A 24,920-nucleotide genomic window follows, 5' to 3' on the forward strand; every position below is an offset into this window, starting at 1 on the left:
TAAAATATAGAGCTTTATTTTTTTTAATCAGTTTGCAACATCAAAGAGAGGGGAGAAATGTACACGGTCAAGTCATTACAATAACATCAACTGTGTAGTACATCCAACTCTGTAGATTTGATTTGAATTGCCCATAAAAACATACTAAACCCCAAGAATAAAAAATTAAAATTTAACAGACAAACGAGACAAAATGAGACAAACCACACAGATGTGTTTTTTTTTCCTTTACAAAAAACAGTATATCTTTCTCACATATTCCTCTTACAGCCATCTGTTGTGACCCCCCAGGGATGAGGAAGAGTAAGGGCTTCCAAAAGATCCATACAATCACCTCTTCACCTCTTACATGCTAGCCTGTTGGAGAACATGGAGTCCCTGGTTGCTTTCTCCCGTGGTACAAAGTCACTGGTCACCACCACAAATGAAAGAAAGACAGAGAGACAGGAAAAGAGGTTCCACAGACAAAATCTACAGCAATATTTCTTAAACATATTTACAGTAACTGTACATCTCATGCAGAGTGAAAGCCAGCTTCCTATGGTTTTCGTTCTGGATTTAGCTAATAAACGGTAATCAGAAAATTAGCTTTCTGGTTTCCCCACACCATATCCTTAATGAGTTTCTAAAGTTGTAAAAAGTGCTTCAACTGCCTTATTAATGCCATAGAACTCCCAATTAGTGAGCATGCTATTGTGCTGTATTAATTAGATACTTGGAAGAATGCCCACTGTCTTGATATTTTGGACTAAAACTTGTGTCAAATCATCCACTGCAGATCATTCTCAGCAAGGGGATTGGTGATGGTCTATCAGGAGCTATATCAATATTCATATTTACACACAGTAATCAACAAACATTGCATTGCAATAAAACTCTGGATCAGGCAAGGTAAACAAATGCGGAGGTGGGGGGGGGGGGGTGACGCAGAGAGAGTGGGAGACCTTCACAAGAACACTAATGAATGGACACCATGTGTTGTGAAAAGGGAGAAATAGAAAAACAAAAGAGGTGTGTCGCAGGTTTGTGCTGAGAGAAGCCTTTAGAGTAGCCAAAAAAAGTTTGGCTTTTGTGTGTATGTATGCGTGTGGTAGGTGGCAGGCGACAGGAGGTTTTGCTGTGCACTGCCTTATTCTTGCCTGTGGGGGGCGCTCCTCCTCTCCACACATCCAGTGAAATGCCTCACGTTCTCTCTGAGAACCTGAACAGCTGTGCAAAGAAGGGGAAACCATGTTTGTCTCTCTCTCTCTCTCTCTCTCACGATCGATCTCGCGTCTGACGGGCACTCCGCGGTGACCCTTGACCTTTTTGCAGCCCCTTTTAAAATGGCTCCGCCGGTTCACATTTTCACATGAGTCTCTTTTTTTGCAGTCCGCTGTAGGTACAGAAATGTGATGGAGCTGTTGCCATCTCTCAGAGAGAGGACACTCATTGTACAATAACACCATCTGATATAGAATTACTACATTAATAATAAATATAAGAATAATAATAACAATAATAACAAAAAAAATATTTGCACAGAAAGACCTATACACAAAAAAGAAAAAAGGTAAAATGTACCCAGTCTGGGTACAAATAAAATCCACAGAACCTTGACTATTTACAAGCTACAATAAATACCATGTGTGCCTGTTCAACCCTCACTGCTGTCTATAGCATTGCTCCATGCATGAATCCTCAGCCGTCTTAGTCTGGCACCAGAGTCAGAGAAGGGAGACTGTGTGTATGTGCTTATGTTGAAGTCTGTGTGCTTGCATGTGTATGTGTGTGTGTGTGTCTAAGAGAGAGAGAGAGAGAGAAAGAGAGAGGGAGAGAGAGAAGACATGGGGCTGTTGGACATGGGGTGTGTGTGTGTGTGTGTGTGTGTGTGTGTGTGTGTGTGTGTGTGTGTGTGTGTGTGTATGCGTGTGTATGTGGCTGTGTGTTTATGTGCGCGCTGGATTGTCCCGTGCCGCCCCTTCATGTCTCGGTGGCAACGCCGCTCTGGCCCTCGTGGTGGCGCCGGTTGCGGGGTTTGCGCTGCTCCCTCAGCTCCTTCAGCTCCTTGCGCTTGACGCCCCCGCTGCTTCCTCCTCCGGCGCTGACCAGGCCACTCTGGGGCCCACTGACCAGTGGGTGCGGCTCGCCGTGCTGCCAGTAGTCCTGGCAGTACTGGTTGATGAGGCTCATCTCGGGCTGGCTCAGCAGGGTCAGCAGGTCCTTATACTGCTCGGCCGTGGGGGTCCAAGCGCTGGAGGCGGGCGGGTGGGTGAGTGCGGGGGCCTGGGGCCCGGGTCCAGCGGCGGCCGCCTGCGGGGTGTGGTGGGACTCAGCCAGTGCGGCGTTGGCCGTGCGCGAGGACAGCACCACCAGCTGCAGCTTGACCAGTGTGTGCTTGAAGTTGTTCTCGGTGGACGTGCACTGGTAGACGCCGCTGTCGGACATCTGCAGCGAGCGCAGCAGCAGGCCTTGCTCTGTCCGCACCACGCGCCCGTCACAGCGCAGCTGACACACACACATAGACACACACACAACTAGTCAAAACACAGAAGAAACTCATGGCACACTGAAACCACTACATGCAATAACTGCTAGAGGCAGGAGCTGCATTCATGTTCATCTGAAGAAAGCTATGAAGGGCCTTTGCAAAGCCCCTTCAAGAATCATTATTTCAGCTCTCCCTTATAAAACATAACTATGGCCCATTCAACATAGTTAAGGCAGTTGCTTTCCATGCATAAAGTACTTTTATAACTTCTATGAGTCCTGTAAATAGGTCCAGATGCCAAGGGCAAGCAGCCTACCTCTTTCTTCCTATCGCTGTTCTCCTTCTGCAGATGCCACTTGATTGACACGTGAGGGGACCTGGCCTGGCACTCAAGGAAGGCGGTACTTCCCTCCACTCCATACTGCACTGTCTCCAGGGTGTTCTTATTGGCTGTGAGGGGTTTAAGCATGACATCATATCCTGTGCTCCAGAGAGATGCCTTCTGAGTATTTATATGCTCTTTGTATTCTCATGTGCTAAAGTCTTTCACAATGTAATGAAATAAATACATATTGTACTGCTTTAGCTGTAGTTAAGTGATACCATTAGAATACACACACATTGAACAAATAGAGGAAGAGGTAGCTTCTCTCACCATTGGAGTTGTAGCCTCGGCACTGTCTGGTGGGGTTGCCGTACTTTACATCCTGTCGACGGCTGCGCCTGGAGGGGTCAGATCCACATTCCCAAACCAACAGAATCATTACAATATGCTCCACACAATGACATCTTTACTGACATAGACGCACAAACATTTCACAATTTTACTGATATGGAAGACAGTATTCATCTCGTTGCAAAGTAATATGTCTATAAGACATTTAAATGCATAAAGATGTATGCACTGTGCACACAGACATGCATGTACGCACACACACACACACACACACACACACACACACACACACACACCCTACCTCTTCTGTGAGGCGGAGTAGCGGGAGCAGGATTTGCCGTCCCAAGCACAGTAGGGGTCTCTGGCCAGGCAGCAGTCAGCACAGGCCTCGCCGTAGACGTCGCAGCGGTGCAGCACCAGATGGGTGACGCCCGCGGGCGAGCCCACGTACAGCTGTTGCTGTAGGGAGACAGAGGAGGCGGGGGGGTCAGGAGGTCACCTCATCCTCTCTCATCCTCGCTCATGCGCTCCCCACAAAACAGCATCCTAGCTGGCCAAGAATGGCTGCTCTACCCAATATGCTGAATGCATTAGGCATGTGTTCTTTATAAAGTGCACGTATTACTATGGAAGGTATTCCTTAGGTATTACTGTGGAAGTTGATTTATGTATAAGATTTAAAAAATAAATAAAAATACATACCCTTTTGGGAGATATCTTCATGCTTGTTATTGGTGTTGGAACCTGAAGGTTTAGATAAAAACATATTTTACTGCATGAAAAACAATGACCAGGACAGATAAACCAGGAAGATAAGACCAGGAAAAGATAAAAACATGGACGACTCACTCTGAAGACCTCCACTTCCTCAAGTACTAGTTCCTCCGTCTGCAGGTCATCTCTGGGAAGGACAATCACTTTCTGAATGGTTCCTCTGTCTGTGGATGGAGAGAGAGAAAGAGAGAGAGAGAAGGGGAGAGAGAGAGAGAATGAAAGAGAGATCAGAGAGTGTAAGCGGCAGTGTGTTTGAAGTGAAGCTCCAGATGAAAGCTGAAAGCCGCTCTCTCATATAATGCATTTTCCCCCGACCTTACTGAAGCTAAACAGAACCTCCCCATTGATAATCATCTCTGAGCTGACACATGCTTCCAGGCAGACAAACAGTCTAACAGTCTGTCCAAGAACTCTGAGATTTTCCCTGCAGACTTTACACCACATGTCATCTTACATCGCTTACTCAACTGAAAACACACTCCAGAAAATAAACAGCCAGAAGAGGGCTGAGATCGGACACCATCCAAACGTCAAACTTAGGAACCCTGAAAGGGCTCTCTATCTAAACACTGTGGGCTCTCTCCTTGACTTGAGGAAAGCACTTTTAAAAACAGGTGTAATACAGTTAATCTCATTCAAATACACATGGGCTGATGGTTCAGATCTACCTGGGTCTAGGTTACCCCCCACTGCTATCCCACTTACCCGTCCCCAGGAACAGCACTTCGTAGTTTCCATCGGCGGCGGCCACCTGATCCACGGTGATCGTGGTGAACTCGTAGTCCACGTTGGTCCTGACCACAAGAGGGCGCTTGTGCACTGGGTACACGGCGTTGTACATGGTGGGGTGGTTACGCATAAAGTTGATGACCTCGTCCGGGTAGTCTTTGGTGGACTTAAGTTGGGGGGTGAACGTTCCTCCTGGGCACTGGAATTTTAAAAGAGGATATCCGTTTATTATACGTGTACTTTTTTTTCTCTTGATGCACTCAAAGATCTTACTGTAGAAAAACAGGTTTCAATTTTTTTTTACATCTTTAACTAGATTCAGGACTTGGAGTATCAGCATAAAGAGTGGCTGTATATACAGAGTGTGTGTGTGTGTGTGTGTGTGTGTGTGTGTGTGTGTGTGTGTGAAATTCTACTCACTGTCCCTGGTCGAGGGTATGGTATCTTTCCTGTGTAGGCGACCCACTGGTAGTTTGGTCCCTCTTTGTGAGCAAAGGGCCCATTGAACACCATGCGCACATCCGCCATGGAGTAGACACACACGGCTGAGCCCTTGAACACAGACCTACACATGGGTGAAGACAAACACACACAGGTCCATAGGTTTGCTTGAGTATGCACACACAGACACAAACTGATCACTCTTTCTCTTTCACTCTCTCTTTCTTTCTCTCTCTCTCTCTCTCTCTCACACACACACACACACACTGCTGGTATTATTTTTAACTGGAAGAGTCTGCATGAACTTTTCCCCCTTTCCCTCCATAAAAAAGGGACTCATTTTAATCGTTTCCACAAAATTCAGATTCAATTTATCAAGGTTGCTGACTGATATGTCTACTCAAACCACATGGGACCACTAACCTCTCTGCTCAACAGGAAAATGCTTTTCCCCCACTCTTTTGTGTAAGCATTTGGCTGTACTGGGCCGTATAAGTAGAGATGATATTATTATTGAAGCTGAAAAAAGGCAAATGTCTTTTCTCTTGGACAAGAGGGCCTGAATATGAATGAGAGAGAGAGGTGGACCCACACACACACACAATCCCCCCCATCCCTGAGAGGTACTGTAGAAGGCACCTCCAGGCATTTCAGACAAAAAGCTTGACTATTGTGGGGTTGCAAAGGCCTATGCACAGTCATCTAGGAAATGGAGCTCCAGAAAGACAACTGGTGAGGGACAAAGAGCAAACTATGCTTCAACCAGCCAAGAATAGGCAGACTGTTAATACATTACCTATGGAAATGGCTGTGAGTTTTTTTTTGCTTTCAGGTCGTAGGTGAATGGAGTCTGAACTGGCTAATAAAACGAAAACCTGCTACCGCTGCAAAAGCACTTAACAGGGGTGCAAAAATCAGTATTTATGTTTGGTGCTGGGCAGCCCCCAGTGACCCCCTGACCAATCCCAGGATGTAATTAGCTTTGTAATGGGCAGCCCTGGCTTTAGTGAATCCAGACCCTGGTGTATAAACCTAATACAATGGGCCAGATGCCAGGTTTCTTTCGCCTGGGAGTCTGGAGGAAATGTAGTTTCAGGGAGTGACGGTCTACATGCTCAGGCAGACTACCTCAACTTCAATACCTGACTGGATACCAGTAGAGGTGTGTGTGTGTGTGTGTGTGTGTGTGTGTGTGTGTGTGTGTGTGTGTGTGTGTGTGTGTGTGTGTGTGTGTGTGTTTGTGTGCGTGCATGTGTGTGTGTGTGTGCGTGTGTGTGGAGGGGGAATGTGATCTGAGACACACATAAAAGATCATTCATCACACTGCTCGATGACTCACCCAGAGACAGAGAATACTCCATAGATGACGGGGTTCTTGGTGTCCTGGGTCTTCTGGATAAATACGTCCCCTATCCGACAGAGACACAAAGGCGCTGGTTAGACTCAAAACGGGAAAAAGTTCTGCAGCAGCTTAAACAGTGTGACACACACTACAATAAAACTGTGAAATAAAAGAAAATGTGCTGATGCTTGTATATAATTTCGGATTAACGTGTCTGATGAATGGCCTTTATCACAGGATATCGCATTGCAGACCAGCAGGGCTTGTTCAACAATAAGCAACAGTCCTGCAGGCGCATGGACACTGTCTTTCGCACGCTATGTCAGGCTGTCTCGAGTGCCTCGCTGGCGTGAGATAAGTTATCCCACAACGTCAGTGTGCCAGATACACTTTTTCCCAGACACCTCAGCGTTGATGGTGACACACAGTAAGGAACGGCCTCTCTGTACCCTAGGCTGCATGCCCAGGCCTTATCCTCCATTTCAACTCCCACAACGCCGCCCCCCCACCTCTCTTTTCTACTTCTCTCTCTCTTTCTCTCCTCCTCCCTCCCTCCTTCCCTCTTCATTGGCTGTGGCCTCTCCCTGTGCCTGACCCTTCTTGATGTAGCGCTGGAAAAGTTTGTTTGACATTCACGAGGAGTGCAATCACTGACCCCCCCCCCCACACACACACACACCCACAACCACCTCCTCCTCCTTCTCCTCCAAAAAAAGGCTGAAATGTTTGAATTTATCGGTGGGGCAAGAGAATGACAGGTGGGAGCTCGCAAACAAGAAGAGGAATTAGGACTTGGCACAATGTAAAGAGAGATCCATAACCCATCTGACGCCAGTCTGCAGCAGTTCCTGGCGCTGGAGCTGGGGGTGAATGAAGGGGTGGAGGTGGAGGTGGAGGAGAGGAGAGGGGGATGGCGGGCGGATGAAAAAAAAAAAAAAAAAAAAAAAAACTCTAGCCCAGGGGGGAACGTTGCCCTGGTTTGGTCTGTTGACTCAGTCAGAAGCCAGCGGGCACCTTTTTTTGGTTCATTTACTTGTAGTATTAGTTACTGCCTGGCAGTGTGTGCACACTCGTAAGAGCACAAAGGCATTTGTTGCCTGCCTCATAAAAGACAATGGTGAATGGGCACACACTCACTGGATACTGCCTTGTTACTTTTGAATCCCAATCTGGAAAACATCTGTTACATCCAAGATCAAGAACGGACATGATTTATCAGACATGTCTAAGCTGAGCACAAGAAGCATAGCAAAGACTTCCAACATTTATTAGCAAAGACACTGTGTATGGTTGGTGTCTCGGTGAGGAATACATTGTGATTTCTTCATGAGCTGCAGCCATATTGTGTACATAGCGTGGAGAACGGACACGTCCTTCCACGATCAGAACTTTTCAACACTCTTGACATGTTGCTTTGAGGCCATGTGGAACAAGGGAGCGAGCAGGAAAGACAGACTGAGAGAGAGCGAGAGAGAGAGAGAAAGAGAAAGAGAAAGAGAGAGAGAGAGAGAGAGAGAAACGAGAGAGAAAGACCACACAAGCCCCCATGCCCAGAGGTGCAGAGGAGTCAGAGTCAGGCTGTCTGCTGACGAGAGAGTGAACAAGTAAGTGTTGGTGAGAGAGGAGAGAGAGAGAAAAATAGGGAGAGAAAGAAACAGAGGCAAATGGCAAAGGAATAGACGGAGCCCAGCAGAGTGGTGTCCACCAATCTTGCATGTGGAATGTGACATCTCCCCAAAAACAGAACAAACGAAATAAAAGAGGGAGCAGTCAGCAAGAAAACAAAAACAGAGCTGGAAAACAATGAGTCATCTAGAGAGAGAAAACATGACCATCAAAGGAGACCAACAAATGGAGAGAGAGAGAGAGAGAGAGAGGGAAGCACAGAGAGATGGGAGGGACATGAAGACAGAGAAAGGAAGGACATGAAGACAGAGAGAGAGAGAGAGAGATGGGAGAGACATGAAAAAGAGAGAGAGAGAGAGAGAGAAGGCAGAACTGGATGAAGACATGCATATATGAGCTCATGGTATTGGTCATGGGTAAATGGGCATGGAGAGGCCAGCCCTATAGGGCGGACTGGGATTTCCCAACAGCCATGTCTGCTGACACCGCCACGACAAAAGCAAACGCAATGCTGGAGTATAAACAAAGTCACCAGCAGAACCCACAGGAGGTCGCCTGAAAAACACGAGGTCAACAACCACACACCCCTGAGCGCTGTCCGTGCAGAGAGACAACAACAGGATTCAGCAACAGCCGCCCGAGGCTTCACCGCAGAACAAAAAGCTCCCACTATTCCACGGCGCACTGTTGTGAAAAACTCTGAAATGAACCTTGACGCTCCGCTGCCATCTCACCGCAGTTTGGCTTGGCCGTGCCAAAAGCAACAACGCCGTTACATCGGCCATACATCTTCATTTCCACGGCCCAGATGAAGACGTACACGGAGCTGTGTGACTAGGTTCTCACGATCGGTGGCATGAGATCTTCCTATAGCCTCTGGTCAAGCATGTGTGTGCAGAGAACACTAGCATTCACTCCAAAAGCTATTTCAAAACTGTGCAACACTTGTGAGTGATTAGTGATATAACTGCATCCAAAGGCTGTAGAGTGGGGTGCTGTATGTTAAGCAACGTGCACAAACCACCACCATATTTCTTGAGAGGACATTCATGGGATTTGCTGAGCTTGCGTTGAGTTATGGTCAGCACACCACCCCGAATCCACAAGGCAGGCCGAGACTCGGGAGCAGCTTGGAGTCAGTCTGGCTTGGCACGGGCACCGACTCTGCCTACGGACACTCACGCAAAAGGAACGCGCACAAGCACTGGGAGGATGGTCTCTGGAAGGAGATTAGACCGTCTTAATCATTTTCCTGGGCAGAGCCGGGGACTAATAAATAATAGATGAGGTCAACAGGTCAACGTGCAGGGATCGAGCAAGTGCTCAGCAATTTCCATCCAGATGAATCGCTTCGACATGGCAGTTGACATGAAAGTACAGCTCTAATGTGGAAACTGTAGCTGATGGTCCGTGCAGGCACTGGAGCCTTTTCCGGAGCCCAGAGGGGGGGAACAAGGGCTGGGGGTGGAGGGGGTTATAGTGGCTAAATCATCTGCCATGAGGGGCTATTAGCGAATGATCACGACTGCGTCCTTTTTGCCATTAAGGAGATCCTGTTTCTCCAGATGAGCGGCACTGCTGATGAGAACCCCACTGGCCACGGCGCTGCCAACATATGGAGTCCATCCACGGCCAGTCTCGTCTCATCTCGCACACAATGCCTTCACGATTTGTACTGTATGTCAGCTGAGAGGTTCTCTTCCCCCGTTGTTTTTTTTTAATGGACACATATGGACTTTTCGGTCTCCATCTGGGGGGGATCTCTGGAGCTTCAGAGGTTATGAAACACCTCCCGCCTCCAGCGCTTTCTCCAGCCTCGACTCGAGCAGACATCATAAAAAGGCAGGGGCAGGCATCCCACAGGCATCGTATCCAGTGTGGACAGTGTCTCTTTTCATCTCAGGTAATAATTGCAGTGGAGTTGCGGGTGGAAGTTCTCTTGAGGGGGATGGATTCTGGCCGAGGACACTGCTACACGTCAGACAACCCCGAGGCGTAATCTCTTTCGTATAAATCTGTCATCGACTCGTCCAGCCCGCTGATCTCACCTGAGTGATTTGTGTCCCGCGGATCTCACCTGAGTGATGAGAACCTGCCTGCAGGGAAGGAGAGAAGAGAAGCACTTGGATAAAATAAAAAGGCCTGACGGACTCACTCAGCTCGTCGAAGTGGGTCTCGACCCCGTCGACTCCCGGAACTGAGCAGATCAGCCGCGCCTTGAGGAACGTGCTCCACTTGTTCACCAGGCAGCAGTGGCCTCCGTCATCATTCTGCAAAAAAAGAGAGGAAATGACATTACATTACATTACATTACATTACATTCACTTAGCTCACACTTTTGAATACAGTGAATACTTGTGACTCAATAGTGAGAATTAGAGAGAAAATAATAGTGAGTTGGTGTGAGGGAAACAGACTCAATGAGAACGTCAGACAGAAGCCAGAGAAAGAGTCACAGGGAGGAAGAGGAAGAGGAAGAGTGTGACAGAGAGAACGAGTGACAAACTGAAGCCAGACAAAAGTTGTTAGAATGGCAAAGAATTGCTGGAGTGATAAATCCAGACTGTTTAGAGCACGATAGCAATCCTTGATAGATACAATTGCCTACATACACAAAAGCAGTTCATTTCCATGGTGAATCATCCACAGCAAATCTGGGGGGTTTCAGCTAGATGTACTGAAACATGGCCAGGCGAAGCCGGGATAATGAGGCGCAGAATGCGTCCACAAAGCAGCTGGGGCACCCCTCCATCCCCACCCAACTACATGTGAACATGATGGGACTTCTTGTTTCCGTCTAAAATGCCGCTGCCTGTGTTATTCCTTCTCTGTCCATGATGCGTGCAGTCTGAATGGGACTCAGAGTAAACAGACGCTTCGTCCCCATCTGCTCTGGACCCCTGCCAACAACTATGACGGAGACGGCAAGCGACGACGGGCAAGAAATAATGAACAGTAATAAAAACATAATTAAGTACAATCTTCCTCACCAGTGGAAAGATATACAAAGTACCAACATGGATGTTAATATGTAACACATGGATGTTAATATGTAACAGCCACTGTATACTGTACTTCATGTATTAGAATAAGTGCCGAACACTATATTCTGCAGGGCTACCTCATGTACTGTATGAGATTATGGACCAGACACTATATTCTGCAAGAATACTTCCTGTATGAGAGTATGTGCTGAGCATTTTCTGCAGGGACACTTCATTCATTTGACACGGTCTCTTTTGTTTCTTTGCATGTTTGTGAGAGTGTGAGCAATGTGTGAGTGTGTGTGCACATATGATTGTGTTTGAGACTTGTGTGCAGGTTTCATTTGTACAGTATGTGTGTGTGTGTATGTGTGTGTGTGCGTACGTGCGTGGGCGCGTGTGATAGAGAGACAGAAAGAGAGAGAGAGGAAGAAACAGAGAGGGGGTAGACACTGCATTTTGCATTTAAACCCTGTGTTTATGTTTAAACGTTTAAACTTGTTTAAAAGCTTGGCGATGCAAAAGAACTGCCATGCAAATTCCTCACTAAAATGTAAGTGAAGGACAGAGACAAAAGGACAGAGACAGCCGGACAGACAGAGAGAGAAAGAGAGAGTGTGTGTGCGTGTGTGTGTACACCAATGAGTGTGTGTGTGTGTGTGTGTGTTTGAGAGGGCTCACCAGGCAGATCCTGCCGATGCGGGACTGAGTGACCGGACTCTGGCCCATGTCAGTGGCCTTCTCCCGGAAAAAGAAGTAGAGCTTGTCATCATTCTTCTCCGCGCTGTCAGGGATAAGCTGGGCATGGATGAACGTAGGATCTAGGAGACAAAGATGAATAAAGTCAGAAAGAACAAAAGGAGGATGGAAAGAAGGAAAGAAGAAAATAAAGATAGAAGACCGAAAACCTCTCCTCCTTGTGTTGTAAAACTGTGTGTTGTAAAATTTTGATCATAATCTTTTTTGCTGAATTCATAAAAACAAGTCAAGTGAAGAAGCAAAAGCGCACAGAATGAGAGAGGGGACAATCACTATGAGATCTCTATTTAACACTGACCATGGGACCGGGGGACTGATCCTGGGTCAGATCTGCTCAGACAGATTTAAAGCTGCTCATGGGATGTGTCAAATCTTTAAATCACAGTCACTGAGCAAACCCTTGTGACCAAAACTGGAAACGAGACAGACATGGTGTGTTTGTGTATGGCGACCATCACACTGGAGCAGTGCCCGCAAATGCCTGAATGCACCACTGCAATCTGGAACAAACACACACACACACACACACACACACACACACACGCACGCACGCACACACACACACACAGAAACACAGACACAGACACACACAGACACTGTACCGTGCAGCCAGCGGGAGTTGTACTGGTCGGTACGCATGGTGGTGTGTTTGCTCATAGTGCGGAAGATGGCTGAGTCTGTGCCCATGAAGTCAATGTAAAGGCCTGTGTAGAGTTGTCCATCTGCCAAACAGAGAAAGGAACAACATTAAAGGAGTGCTGAGAGAGATAGAAAGAAAGAAAGAAAGACAGAAAGAAAGAAAGAAAGAAAGAAAGAAAGAAAGAAAGAAAGAAAGAAAGAACAAAAAGAACCCAAGACTGCAGACACAGTGCCAATTCGTGCAGTAGAAGTATGCATGTATACTAACTACTCACTGATAAGCGAGGAGACGCTATTGAGTTTAGGGTCATATGGACATTTCCCTTTCCCAGAATCCACCTTGCCAGGCTCCAAACGGAAAATGTATTCCTGGAAAATGCAACACACACACAAACACACAAACAGTTAATGATTTGGTATTGCTCTGCATTAGCAAAGCAATATTGATTTGGCTAATCTCTTTGGAGCTTTAGATAAGTAACACCGCTCTAAGGGTTTCCATCCTTGAAGAGAGAGACAAGAATGAAAACCCTGATACATGTCTGGACTGTACAGAGATGGTCTGTGTGAATAAAAACACTTGCTAACAACCGTCCCCCACCTGAAGGTCACAACACTAACAAAGGCATCTTGTTCTCAAGCCAGCTCCAGAAAAAAACTCTGGATTATCTCTCAGCTAAATATTGAGATCTTGAGGACAATACCATTACCAATATAAGACATACTGTATCTTTCTGTCCTCAAAATGTAAAAGAAACTTTTATCTTATCCTTTGCATTGAACTATGCACATTTCACACATTCCCTGAACATTAGTTGTGTTGACGTTCACTGTGCACACAGAAGAGGATTTTTGTGGATGCAGTAGCCTTGTAACCCAGAGAACTACAGACTACGCCAACTAAAATGAAGCAGAGCTCCCATGCTGTTAGCCGTTAGCAGGCAGCATGTTTCATACTCATCAGTGGAATGACAAGGCTAGGCCGCTACGCACTCCAAACGGTTCACACAGGGAGAGCGCACCGAAAACCTCTGTCAACAGAGGGCTGATAGCACAGAGAGATGATGATGGTGAACTTGTAGCTGGACACGTCTCAACTATGTGGTGCAAAACACAATCAGGGCTAAAGGTTCGGAGCATGCTGTTCTGAAGGAGCTGGCCAGTGTGTGTGTGTGTGTGTGTGTGTGTGTGTGTGTGCCTCCAGTTGTGTATATATACTGTAGAGTATAAGAGAGAAGGGAGAGTTTATGGATGTGTGTGCGCATATTTGCGTAAATACAGTTTCTCAAAGCCGATGACAGACCAGCACTTCTTTTCCTCCGTCTTCAGCCAAAGAGTAAATCAGCTGCACAAATATATAATCACACATGCACACACGGACCAACCGCGATAGAGCTAGTTCACGGCCAGATTAAACAGAAAGGGCCATAAATCAAAACACTCATCTGCCAGCAGGAGGAATACGTACAGCGGGTATCAGCTATGTACAGCCTACTTCCATAAGTGGACTTTTATGGTCAATGGCAACCATGTCTTTGTGAAATTGTTACCATGGACAACCAATGCATATTTCCATCACCTCCGAGAGAAGAAAAAAGATTTAACTTGGCAGATTCATCCCAGTAAGTGTTTGTGTGCTTTTTTGAAACAATGCAGGTTCGGATGACTGGTCTCGGTTCAGTGGTATGTAAACTATCACACTGACTGGCAGTGTTGTGTAACCTAAAACCCAGAGTGGTGGCGTGGGGCTGAGATTCAGAGCTAAATTCCCTGTTTTGATGACAACCCATTTACTGGTATTTACACTGGAAACGAGCACGGCCACACACTAAGAAACATCAAGGAGACGAGTGAGAAGAGAATTCTTTGCTTTAACACATTTAGCACATTTTCTTGGTCAGGTCTTATGAATAGGTTTAGGTCAACCCCTCATTAAATACACAGCAATACAGCGTGGTGCCGTACTGTCTAACTCTCTGTCACAATACGTAGTCAATCCCCCGGTCTCTCCCGTTAAGTCCTGCCCGCTCCCACCTTTGGCACGGTGGGCTCGGCTGTGGTGTCGGCGTCGGCCGCGGCCGCTCGGCTGGTCCTGCCCCCTGCCCTGGCCGCCTGCTCGCTGAACAGAGTCTAAAAGAGAAGAGTCACAACGGGCCCAGACTGGGTTAGATGCCAAAAGCACTGCTGGCCCTGCAATTCAGCAGGCCTGAGGAAGCCCTTAGAGGATCCCAAAGAGCGGACAGACAGCCCCTCGCGTGAGCGAATGTGGCTGTGAAATGAAGTCTGCAGTGAACTTACACCCTAGTCGATTCCAAGTGAGGTAAATGAGGTGGAAGAAAAGAAAAAGAAAGGATGCAAAGAAAGGAAAGTGTGCAAAGAATAGAAAGGATGCAAAGAAAGGAAAGACCAAATGGGAGAGGTCAGTTGAAAAGCTGAAGTCCAACATGCTGCTGCCTGAGAAACTGCTCATACATTCTCATGCAAACAGACAGCACATGCACACGGAGACGAACGCCAGCAAGCATCGGCCTTTGTCACTAAATCTGCCTTCTGGATTTGCTGTAGAGGGTGGAAAAAGGGCTAGTGAGGCATGGCGTGGTGAAAAGCAGTGCGAGACATGAGACTGAATGCAACAAAGATCTGCCATTTGTTTTCCAAATCTACTGCTCCCGGGTACATGCAGAGACAGAGACACTGCAGGAGGATTTAGCTCCCTGTCGTCAGGCATCAGCACAACATTGAGGAGTCACGAGCTGATAGAAACCATTTCTAATCCACTGAAAGAAAGTGAATGGAAACTTGGCATGAGCTAGATGTATAATAATGGTGATGAAAAGAAACTCGTGGACAGGGTGCAGACTCTTAGTTCTGGCAAGGCAGGAGAATGGCTACCTGTGACCTCCGACCCCGGTCAACGTAGGTGCAGACGGGATTGTAGGCTCCAGTCCCACACACGTACAGGTGGGTCCTGTTCCATGGCTCGATCAGTCGGATGAAGTTTCCACACTCCCCCTAAAATAGATGGAAACATGGGAAGGTAAGAGGAATCCACTGAATCACCACTCAATGTAGACATTTATTTTAAGCTTAGGAACTCTAAGGTGAGAGTCCATCGTGGTCGTATTCCAGATTGGGTAACTTTTGCACCTTGTGCTCCAGTACTTTTCGGCTAGTTTCTTTTCAAAAGACTGGAACACTGCAAAATTGGGTCTTGTGATTTTTTTCACCACAAAGTAGGGGGATTCCAAACCTGACCGCAAGTATGAGTCAGGAAAATTCTGGCACATGTAAAACCAATAAAGCAGATCTGTGCTGCACTAATCATAGGTGCTAACTCCAACACGCCACTCAGGCTGGTGTCGGGCGTTTCGGGGGACTCAGGTATTTTTCAGCGTTTTGGCACCGTTGGTGTGATCGGATCAGCTCAGCTACCGCTCTGGGGTTCAGGTGCAGACTTACATTGGTGTCCTTGCCAGACAGAATGCATTCCGTCTTCCTTTGTGGATTAACAGGCCAGTGAATCTGAGAGGGAAAAGCAAACCAACAGTTCATTCCACCCACGTAAATCCTCTCTACGATGCATCAAATATTACTTTCACTTGACTGTGCTGATGTTAGCATAGTGCTAATGTCGATAGACTTAATGCTATTAAGAGCTTTCACAGCACATAGCACTGATTCTCCACAAATCAAAGCTGACACTAAGCATAGGCTAAAGCAGCTCTAGGGGCCTCTAGTGACCATAGGCCAGGACTGTAGAAATGACCAGGGGATCAGCGGCCTCTCTTACTATGAGGGGCTCCTTGTTGATGTCATGCAGGTCCAGGGACAGGATGTAGTCCTTGCTGCCCACATACATGCGGTCGTGGTCCTCGTCCATACACAGGATGCGGTAGTCAGTGGAGTTGAGTAGGAAGGAGAAGTGGTGCGCCGTGCCGGTTGATCTGAGCTCTGGAGGAGGAGCAGGAGGAGAGAGAGAGAGAAAGAGAGAGCCAGAGAGAGAGGGAGAGAGAGAGAAAGGGAAAATGGGGGGGGGCAAGTCAATAATTGGTGATTCAATAAACATAGTGCGCTAACATGTGCCCCACATGCTACATATGTTACAAATGATGCATGCGGTTTAGCAGTTACAAAGGAGCTCTGTAAAAGATTGATGACAGATTTCCCTTCACTTTTTCAACTTAATCAAATAGCCAACTAATAACATACAGACAGTCGCATAAATACTTGAGCGTAGTTGCAGCTCAAACCCAGCTGACCTCTCGCATTGCCCTTCGAGAAGTCAGTTGACAATAATCTAAACAACATATGTTTTAAGTTTTGTTCGGTTGCAGCTCTAGACCTCCAATTCCTGAATCCAGAGTGAGTTTGGTGAATAGAGAGGCCATTCTGCACAAACAACAGACTGACAGACAGAATTCAGCATCGGAAGAACTATCATCTCCTCTTCCACTTTTCCCAGAACAAGTTTGAGTTCTCACGTCTAAATCTGACCCACTGAGTGGTATGCAGGTCTACAACACCAAAGCACAGACCTCCTCTCCTCCTCCTCGCTCCACCACAGAGGTGTGTATGTGTGTGTACATGTGTGTGTGCATATACAGTATGGCACGGACACAAGTGACTCTATACCCGCAGCGCAAATAAGCAGCGGAATGTGTGGAAGAGACACGTCCCCACTGAGGAATGCCATCGGGTCACGGCTGAACAGGGCACTCTGTGGCCATGCGGACTCAGACAGAAGCGAGAGAAACACACCCCAGACAGGAAGAGGGAGAGAGGCAGCGAAAGAGAACTGGAAAAGGCATGCACACTGCATGGGGTAACAATGAAGGCTCCATTAGCTAACACTAATTACATGCACTATTTACCATTAAAAAGGCATTAACCGCAGCACTTAACATTACTTGACATTACTGTTGAGGTTAATGTTCTTTTTGGTGTTATTAAATTAAATGAATGTTGTTGGCTAAGAGATACTACATGGAGGTCTAACGAGTACCTGGTGAACATAGATAAACCATAAGCTTTGGACTTCTCCATTCTGATGGTTTACTGATGCAAAGGATCATGGTTTATTCATGTTCATGCATGCACTGAGTAAGGTTTGCACTGTAGAGAGGCCCACTGTAAAGCAGTGCAGCTGTCTTGTGCTAACCCAGCATGTATTTTCAATTCTTCAGAGGCATGATAATAAAGACCCCCAAAATCCACACAGCACAGACGCACAGCCATCACACAAGAGAAGTCAAGCTTTGCTAAGTCCTTCCTCGCTTGGACAAGGGAGCTGAATGTGAAGCCATGGGTGCTTGGGCCAGGTGCAGGAGGGGAAAAATAATTCCTGACCGCCTCTCTGCTCCCACGGGACCACTTCTGCTCGGGTGGTCCAGCGGAGCGCCAATGGGAACGCGCATGAAGACCGGAGCCGGGGCTTCGGCATTAGGGCCGTCTCAGCTTGGATTCCCCTGGATTTCCCCCAGACTTTTTAATTGGGATATCCTTTTGGAATGAGATTTTGGAATACGCAGTGGAAATGCAACTGACCAAACAAGGGATTTAATATTTGTATGGGGGACATATGCAACATGACTCATAAAGAGAGAGAGAATGAGAGAGTAAAAGGGAGAGGGTGTGGGGGGGGGGGGTAAGAGAAAGTGAGAGTGGTCAAGCACCAAGGACTCTGAGGTTGAGAGAATGTGGACAGCTGTCGGTGTGGTCAGTAATGCCATTATCTCTCCCTGTGATGGGAATAGTGGTATGTAGTGGTACTGTCACGGTTTCGGCTGGTGTATATGGGCAACCATATGCAACGTACAGGGAGAGGAACAAGTTAGTCATTAGTCACACTAATGCACTGCCTTGACCACCCACCAACACACACACAGGGCTCAAATTACCAAATACACTAAACTACACAAAACAATATGCTATATTAGTCTCTGAAAAAAAGTTTTGCAAATCAGCAAAACTTCTCAGCCACAAATATCAGCAACCCTTTTGAGTTACTGTATTTGAGTACCAGAGAAATCATTCAAATACATTATGGAAAATCTGTACATTGTTGCATATACAGATTGTTAAGATCCTGTGCTCAGAGAAACGTACAAAAGGCCAATTGTTCTAAAGTGCTCTTAAAGCCACTAATAGTAGGTTCTCTTGGCTCGGTGGAAATTGCTGCATTAATACGCCAAGTTTGTAGGAAGCTCTATTACTGTCAGTGTTACCAAAACAAATGATGAATTAATGATGCATTCAAACAAAGTAATTGTAGACTGTGGTGTATTATGTTGCATAATTCTTGTAATCGTGTTTTGGAGAGCTTGCGGTGGTTCTACCATAATTGCCGAGGTACACATCTCTCTTTCTCTCGAAGGATTCGGCCCAGTGTCTGTGTATAGTATAGCTTGCAGCTTGTCTTACAGCTTTGCATAATGCATACATTAGGGAATCTGATCCTGAAAATGTCCTGCTAACTTGTTTTTGAATATGAAAAATGTTGGTCTATGGACTGTTTACTGATTCATGTATGCATCTGTCTATATGAGGCATTTTCATCTCCAGACATTACATTGTGAAGCTGCTGGACCCATCTCCGCCCAATGGCTCTATCGTAACTCCTCTAACAAAATCTCCTTTTCAGACTTATTAGATTGGCTCGCACAAACTTGAACTAATCCTGGCGAGAGATACATTTATCATGGAAGTCCATAGCAAATCCATATGTGCTGTCCATACATACGGGTTACTGTATCAGATACAATATCAAGAGTTTATGACTGAACTTGAAGTACATCTCGTACATTTACTACAAATTACAACCTCTATGTAATTTCAAAATACTGTAACTGGCATGGCACAATTGTAATTATTTAACAATACTGTCTGTTTTACCAAAACTGAAAAGTTGTATTGCCTGTTTCACCATGAGCTTGTAATTGTCAAGAGATTATGAGCTTGTAAGTTTTTCCTGTTTGTTGTAGTGCTAAGCACAGGCTTGAATTAGTGGTTTATGATTGGCTGTTGGTCCATACATGTCTTTTGCATGCTTGATGGACTTGTAATTACTATTTTGGGGATGTATGGCTTACAAAAGGTCCTGAGACGTTGAGTTATCCGTCAGTCAGGGTCTCACGTTAACATGTAAAGCCGGTCTGATCTGATAGCATTTCCACCAGGCCTCCAGCCCTTTGAAAGCACAGACGGCTATATGTACAGTATGTGTGTCAGGCCGACAGAAGCACCCTGGTCCTCTCTCCAGCTATCTGAGTGTAGAGGTGCTATCAGACTGGGGATCGCATGTTTCTCCCGTCCCCTATAGGCTGCAGGGTAAGACGGGGATCCTGGCTAGACGTTCTCACCATCCAATATCCTACATAATACCTGAGTGGGCATTCCTGCAGCATTGTTTGAATTCCTCCTCCCTATTCAACGACAGAGCCTTAATCTACAGGAGGGTGGGGGCAACCATGTCTTAGCTTGCCTGGTTAAGTGTGTGTGTGCATGCGTGTGTGTGTGTGTGTGTGTGTGTGTGTGTGTGTGTGTGTGTGTGTGTGCACGCACATGTGCACATAATATGTATGTGTGCTTATGTGTGTGCATATACATATATTTTTACATGAGCATGTAGTTGTGTGTGTATGCATGTGGCTGTTTAACTGAATGTGTTTGAACTCAATCGCTCTGAAGCGGGTCTATCCTTGTGTAATGCTCCCTAAGACACTTGCTTTCTTTCAGTGTTTCCTCTAGAATCCCTCTAGTTCTGGTGCTTACCATGACAACCCCAGACAGACAAGGGGTGAAAAGGTGAAGACTTGAGTGTCTATATGTGGATTCCTGTTTATGTGAATTTACCTTTCTGTCCAGGGAAGATTTACATGCTGATTTGACCAGGTTCATAGCTGGGAAAAAATATGCAGGATTACTTTTAGTCCCAGTCTCTCTAAGATGATAAGAAGGTGCTGATTAATTCTGAGGAACAGAGTGTGATGTTTTTCACTCTGTGTCTTTCATTTCTCTTTCATTCTTTAGAACGACTGCAGTTGTGAAGTGACAGAATAGAGAATGGTGAGAACAGAGATGGAGGTGATGGAAAGGATTAAATTAGAGAGAGACACGTGAGAGCAAAAGGCTGTGGTTGCCGGTGATGGTCAGGAGATATGACTTTAGTTTTGACTTTGGAATGACCATAATGATATGTCCACTTCAGACAGGATCCTAATGTGAAGAGTCAGACACACCCTCGCTCACTTCAATCCTTCCCCGTTGTCCGGTCTGTTCTCATTTGAGGCCTCACTAAAGAACACAGAGCCACACCTCTTTTGAGAAAAGATGAATTATTGTACAACAGAATTCAATTCAAGAGGATAATCTATGATTCCATACCAAAGCTGGGACCATCCTTTGTTGGATCATGCAGGCTCTGTGAGGAATGGTGTTTGTGCTAATGGTTGGCTAGCTGCCAAATGAAATGGCCTCAAATCGAATCAGTGGGTTCGAGCATTTACAAAGTTGACAGGTATTCACAAATCCACCCATCCTAATATTGTCAACATGGCCCATAATAACAGATATCAAGCGAGACCGAACACGCCCCATCATATCCTTTAGGAAAAGAACATGTGAATATTGGAAGCCAGTAATATGCCTCCGAGGAAGGAGTCATTCTTCGAATATCCCCATATGGAAAGCTTTTAAATGGGTGGTGTTTAGGGAAGGGCAATAAATAAAGAGGAGAAAGTGATGGAGGAGAAAAAATGACATTTGTTGGAGTTGTCATGCCAATAAAGCCCATTTGAATAAAAGCGAGAGAGCTAGAGAAAGAAAGAGAAGGAGAGAAGCTGACTGTTTATTTCCTACCCTGTGCTGTTATGGAGGGCCCCACCTTCCTGAATAAACCAATAAACCTGTTCAGATGGATTAGTTCATTCCACTCATAAGATGTCATGTCTATTCAGGGCCATTGGAGGACTATAACACAGCACACTTGTTCCCGTGCGACCTAGTTTATGCATTGAGCGAGCCGCCAGAGTTATTTCATATGCTCACATTGTGGCACATTTGCAAAGACAAAGTGTTCTTTATTCATTCAATGTAAATGCTCCCCCCCCCCCCCCCCCCACCACCACCACCACCACCACCCGACTTGCTCTCCAAACAGCCCTGGGAAGTCTCAGCAAGCCGACGTGAGCGGCAGGATCAGTTGCTCGATATTTCACACTCACCCTCCAGAGCCTGCCTCCGAGTGTTGGCTTTCAAAGGTGAATTTAGGCATTGTGTGTTTTCTAACAAGATTACCGTCCAGCAACGTTTATGGGCTTTCTTTTGATTTACAAGCTTTTGCTCTTATTTCAGTACTGGCTCAAATCGTTCCCCTCTGATAGCCTAATCTTATCCTAACATTGACCATTTTACAACAAAACAAAAACAAAAAAGAGTTGCTTTTTTATGCCTTGGCAGGATTTGATATAATTAATAGCAAGAGGAAAAAGGCCAACTATTTGAAGCTCTGTAATCAGATTGTATTCATCCAACTTGAAACAGGGACATACACTTGCAGATGACCTTCTTCCTATATGATTTATCGTCTGGTAAAATTAAATGTTTTGGAAAAAAGCACTGCACTGCGTTCCTTCTGTTTGCTGTAGACAGATGTTTAATGTGTTCCAATGGTGCAGATCATATACATCACCGAGGGAGAATAATGGCATTACCAAAGCATATAATACAGGGGATTTATTGGGACTGATACACCCCTTTAAACATGTCCTGCTGTGTCTCTGCTGCTCTGTACTCTCCACCTTTCTTTCTTTCTTTCTTTCTTTCTTTCTTTCTTTCTTTTTTTCTTTCTCTTTCTCTCTCTCTCACACACACGCACACACACCAAGCCAGGACTCCCAAAACATGAGACTCGCAAAACACTCCACCTCCACAAACACCTCCTCCTATCATACCATCTTCAGTGAGACTCATCTGCCTCTAAATCTGCTGTGTTCACCATGGAAGAAGGCACGCAACTTTGATTGCCACTTGCCACTTCCTTGATTGGATCCGATTAGTTTGATGGTGGATTCTGCTCGTAATCCAACGCCAGCATGTTCTGCATTTCTCAGTAAAGGTGTTTTGAGCCAAAGAAATTGTTTCCATCTCGTGATAATATAGATGTGAGTTTGAAATGAGGGTGACAACAGCCTGAGGGTGAAGATTAGTAAATGGTGGAAAAAAATGCTTCCTATTTCACACAATCTTGTCCATCCATCTATCTTCCTCTCTATCTGCCTCTTTCTTTCCTTTCTTTCTTTCTCTCCTTCTTCCTGTCTGTCACTCCCTCATTCAGGGAGTTTTGGCAGGACCAATGAAAAGCTTTTGGTGAAAAGATACATTCTCCTCCCTCCCTCCAGCCTTTCATCAGACCAAATATTTCAACGCCATGCTACCTCTGCAACCCCCGTGCCAGATATTAAATGAAATCTATCGCCAGCATCTTTTTTCCCCTCCCTCTCTCTCTCTCCCTCTCGCTCTCTCTCTCCATGCTTCCACCCTTTTCTCTCTTCACCTCCCATCGGCGTTCTGCATACCAGCCAGGTGCGATAATGGAAGCTATCTCCCCTCCCCGATCTCTCGCTCTTTTCTCTCCACGGCGGCATGGAGCAGGTGAGAGTGAGAGGTGATGAAGGACACGCATGCCGGAGTTCCGGGCAAACTTCCCTGCCTCCCACCCGCCGCACGCTTGCCAACCACCCCCGATCCCCGGCCTCAGAAATGAGCCATGGAATGAATATCTTTCTTTTTTCGTACCGTGGGCAACCGTAAATCCCGAGAGGAAACGTCCAAGAAGCGGTTTCAGGGCTTGCGTTTCGATTTCGTTTGAAGGAGGCAGCGGCATAAGTGTGTCTTGAGAAAATAAAAATGGCAACAGCTGGCATATGTTGTGAGTGTGTTGCAGATTGTTTTACTCACCTCATGGACTATGTGCACATGTGAATGTTGCTACGTCTTTGCCCATCAATCTAGAGCCATAAAGGCCTATGCCAAATGCAACCAGAGCTCTCTTGTTATTGCAACAATCAAATTAGCAATGCGGCCCTAAAGGCCATGTTCACTTAACTGCCTGTCATGTGCTTTAGGACTTTGTCTGCAGAGGCCAGAGAGCGAGTTGTTTGTGGGGGGGCAACAAGGGAGGTGGGGGGTCTCTTTTAATGCCCAAAGGAGGTCAAAACAACCCCTTCTCCCCCCTGCTTCTCAAATGCAAACTCAACCTTCCAAAAACCAGTCAACCAAACAATTCAATTCAGTTCAAATCAAATAAAGGTTGTATGACAATGTTTACCATGACAAATGCTATTTGTATTGGCAGAGCATTAATAACGTCCCACAAAACTTCTGGTATTTTCAACTAGCACACACCAATATTGTAAGGGTTGTACTTCATGGACATGACCACTAATGGCTAACTACTCTGAACTCTGTAATAATAAAACATCTGTGGATTTTTATGATTTGTGTGTGTGTGTGTGTGTGTGTGTGTGTGTGTGTGTGTGTGTGTGTGTGTGTGTGTGTGTGTGTGTGTATGCGTGAGTGTGCATGAGTTAGGGTGAGCTGGCAGGGAGGAGTGAGAGGTCAGGAGGTCAGGGGGAGGGTTATCACACTACAAGGCCAGTGCTGAAGCAGTCTGCCTGAAAGGGCCCCTGGACTCGTCAGGTCAGGGGTCACACACACACACAACAGAGCTCCCGCTGGCATCCTCCACACACACCCACTCGACCCCCGGGGGACAGGGAGACAAAGCCGGGGTCAACGTCCCACCAGGAGCCAGCCGTCACAGAGACCTCCAGCCAGGCGGCAGGCCGTAATGCCATCTGACAAGCGAGGGACATGAGAGCTAAGAGGCTGACCCTAAGCAGAGAGGAGGGCTGCTCTCTCTCCCTCTCTCTCTATCCCTCTCTCTCTCCAGACAAGGCGACGCAGCTCAGCTCGATCCACCAGGGCCCCCCTTTGTGTCCAGCTCTCTCAGGAGACACGCGAACGCATCTTGAGACGAGGTGACAGCCGTGAGCTGCCCTTTCAAGACGACGTCTCAGAAGCTCCCCTGAGAACACTAAGCCCTCTGTGGAGCACACAGGCAGGCGAGCAGGCAGGCTCAGGCCAGCTGCTGGGCCGCCCGACCGACCAACCGGGCCCACGTTCGGCCTCTGCTGCTCTTCGCAATGAATGCCTCTGTGCGCACCCGAGGTTGGGGAGGTCATTGGTATTCACTGCGGCCCTCTGCAGGTCAGGACATTGGATTTTTGGTCCTCGCCTAATTTGGTGCCGAGATTGGAAGCAGGGGCTTGCCGACATCACCTTATTAAGTCTGAGCAGAGCGCTCAAGTGCAAGGTTGAGCAAATGGCAATTACCCGAGTGCATCCACTGCTGATTGGTGTGATTAGTGCAGATGACTGGCAAACACTTCCTAATCAATGATAATTACCACCGAGGGGACT

The 24,920-nt window shown here is 46.5% G+C and overlaps 1 protein-coding gene across 5 annotated transcripts in view; it reads right to left on the minus strand.

Moving 5' to 3' along the window:
• Positions 1 to 24,920, minus strand: part of sema3fa (sema domain, immunoglobulin domain (Ig), short basic domain, secreted, (semaphorin) 3Fa) — a 47,164-nt gene continuing 22,244 nt past the window's right edge. For 2 of the 5 annotated variants that reach the window (XM_048254738.1, XM_048254737.1), the window contains exons 3-19: positions 16,231 to 16,391; positions 15,900 to 15,962; positions 15,333 to 15,452; positions 14,475 to 14,570; positions 12,716 to 12,809; positions 12,404 to 12,523; positions 11,724 to 11,863; positions 10,214 to 10,328; positions 6,430 to 6,499; positions 5,070 to 5,214; positions 4,626 to 4,848; positions 3,996 to 4,084; positions 3,849 to 3,890; positions 3,448 to 3,605; positions 3,126 to 3,208; positions 2,787 to 2,920; positions 1 to 2,487 (exon numbers count right to left, since the gene is read on the minus strand). In XM_048254738.1, the coding sequence (XP_048110695.1) occupies positions 1,963 to 2,487; positions 2,787 to 2,920; positions 3,126 to 3,208; positions 3,448 to 3,605; positions 3,849 to 3,890; positions 3,996 to 4,084; positions 4,626 to 4,848; positions 5,070 to 5,214; positions 6,430 to 6,499; positions 10,214 to 10,328; positions 11,724 to 11,863; positions 12,404 to 12,523; positions 12,716 to 12,809; positions 14,475 to 14,570; positions 15,333 to 15,452; positions 15,900 to 15,962; positions 16,231 to 16,391 (2,378 nt within the window). In that variant the 3' untranslated portion in view covers positions 1 to 1,962. The remainder of the gene's footprint in view (positions 2,488 to 2,786; positions 2,921 to 3,125; positions 3,209 to 3,447; positions 3,606 to 3,848; positions 3,891 to 3,995; positions 4,085 to 4,625; positions 4,849 to 5,069; positions 5,215 to 6,429; positions 6,500 to 10,213; positions 10,329 to 11,723; positions 11,864 to 12,403; positions 12,524 to 12,715; positions 12,810 to 14,474; positions 14,571 to 15,332; positions 15,453 to 15,899; positions 15,963 to 16,230; positions 16,392 to 24,920) is intronic. The other 3 variants (XM_048254740.1, XM_048254742.1, XM_048254741.1) reach the window with 3 other exon arrangements.

The sequence above is a fragment of the Alosa alosa genome, chromosome 10 (genome assembly GCF_017589495.1).
Source record: "Alosa alosa isolate M-15738 ecotype Scorff River chromosome 10, AALO_Geno_1.1, whole genome shotgun sequence".
In the NCBI taxonomy this organism is placed as follows: domain Eukaryota; kingdom Metazoa; phylum Chordata; class Actinopteri; order Clupeiformes; family Clupeidae; genus Alosa; species Alosa alosa.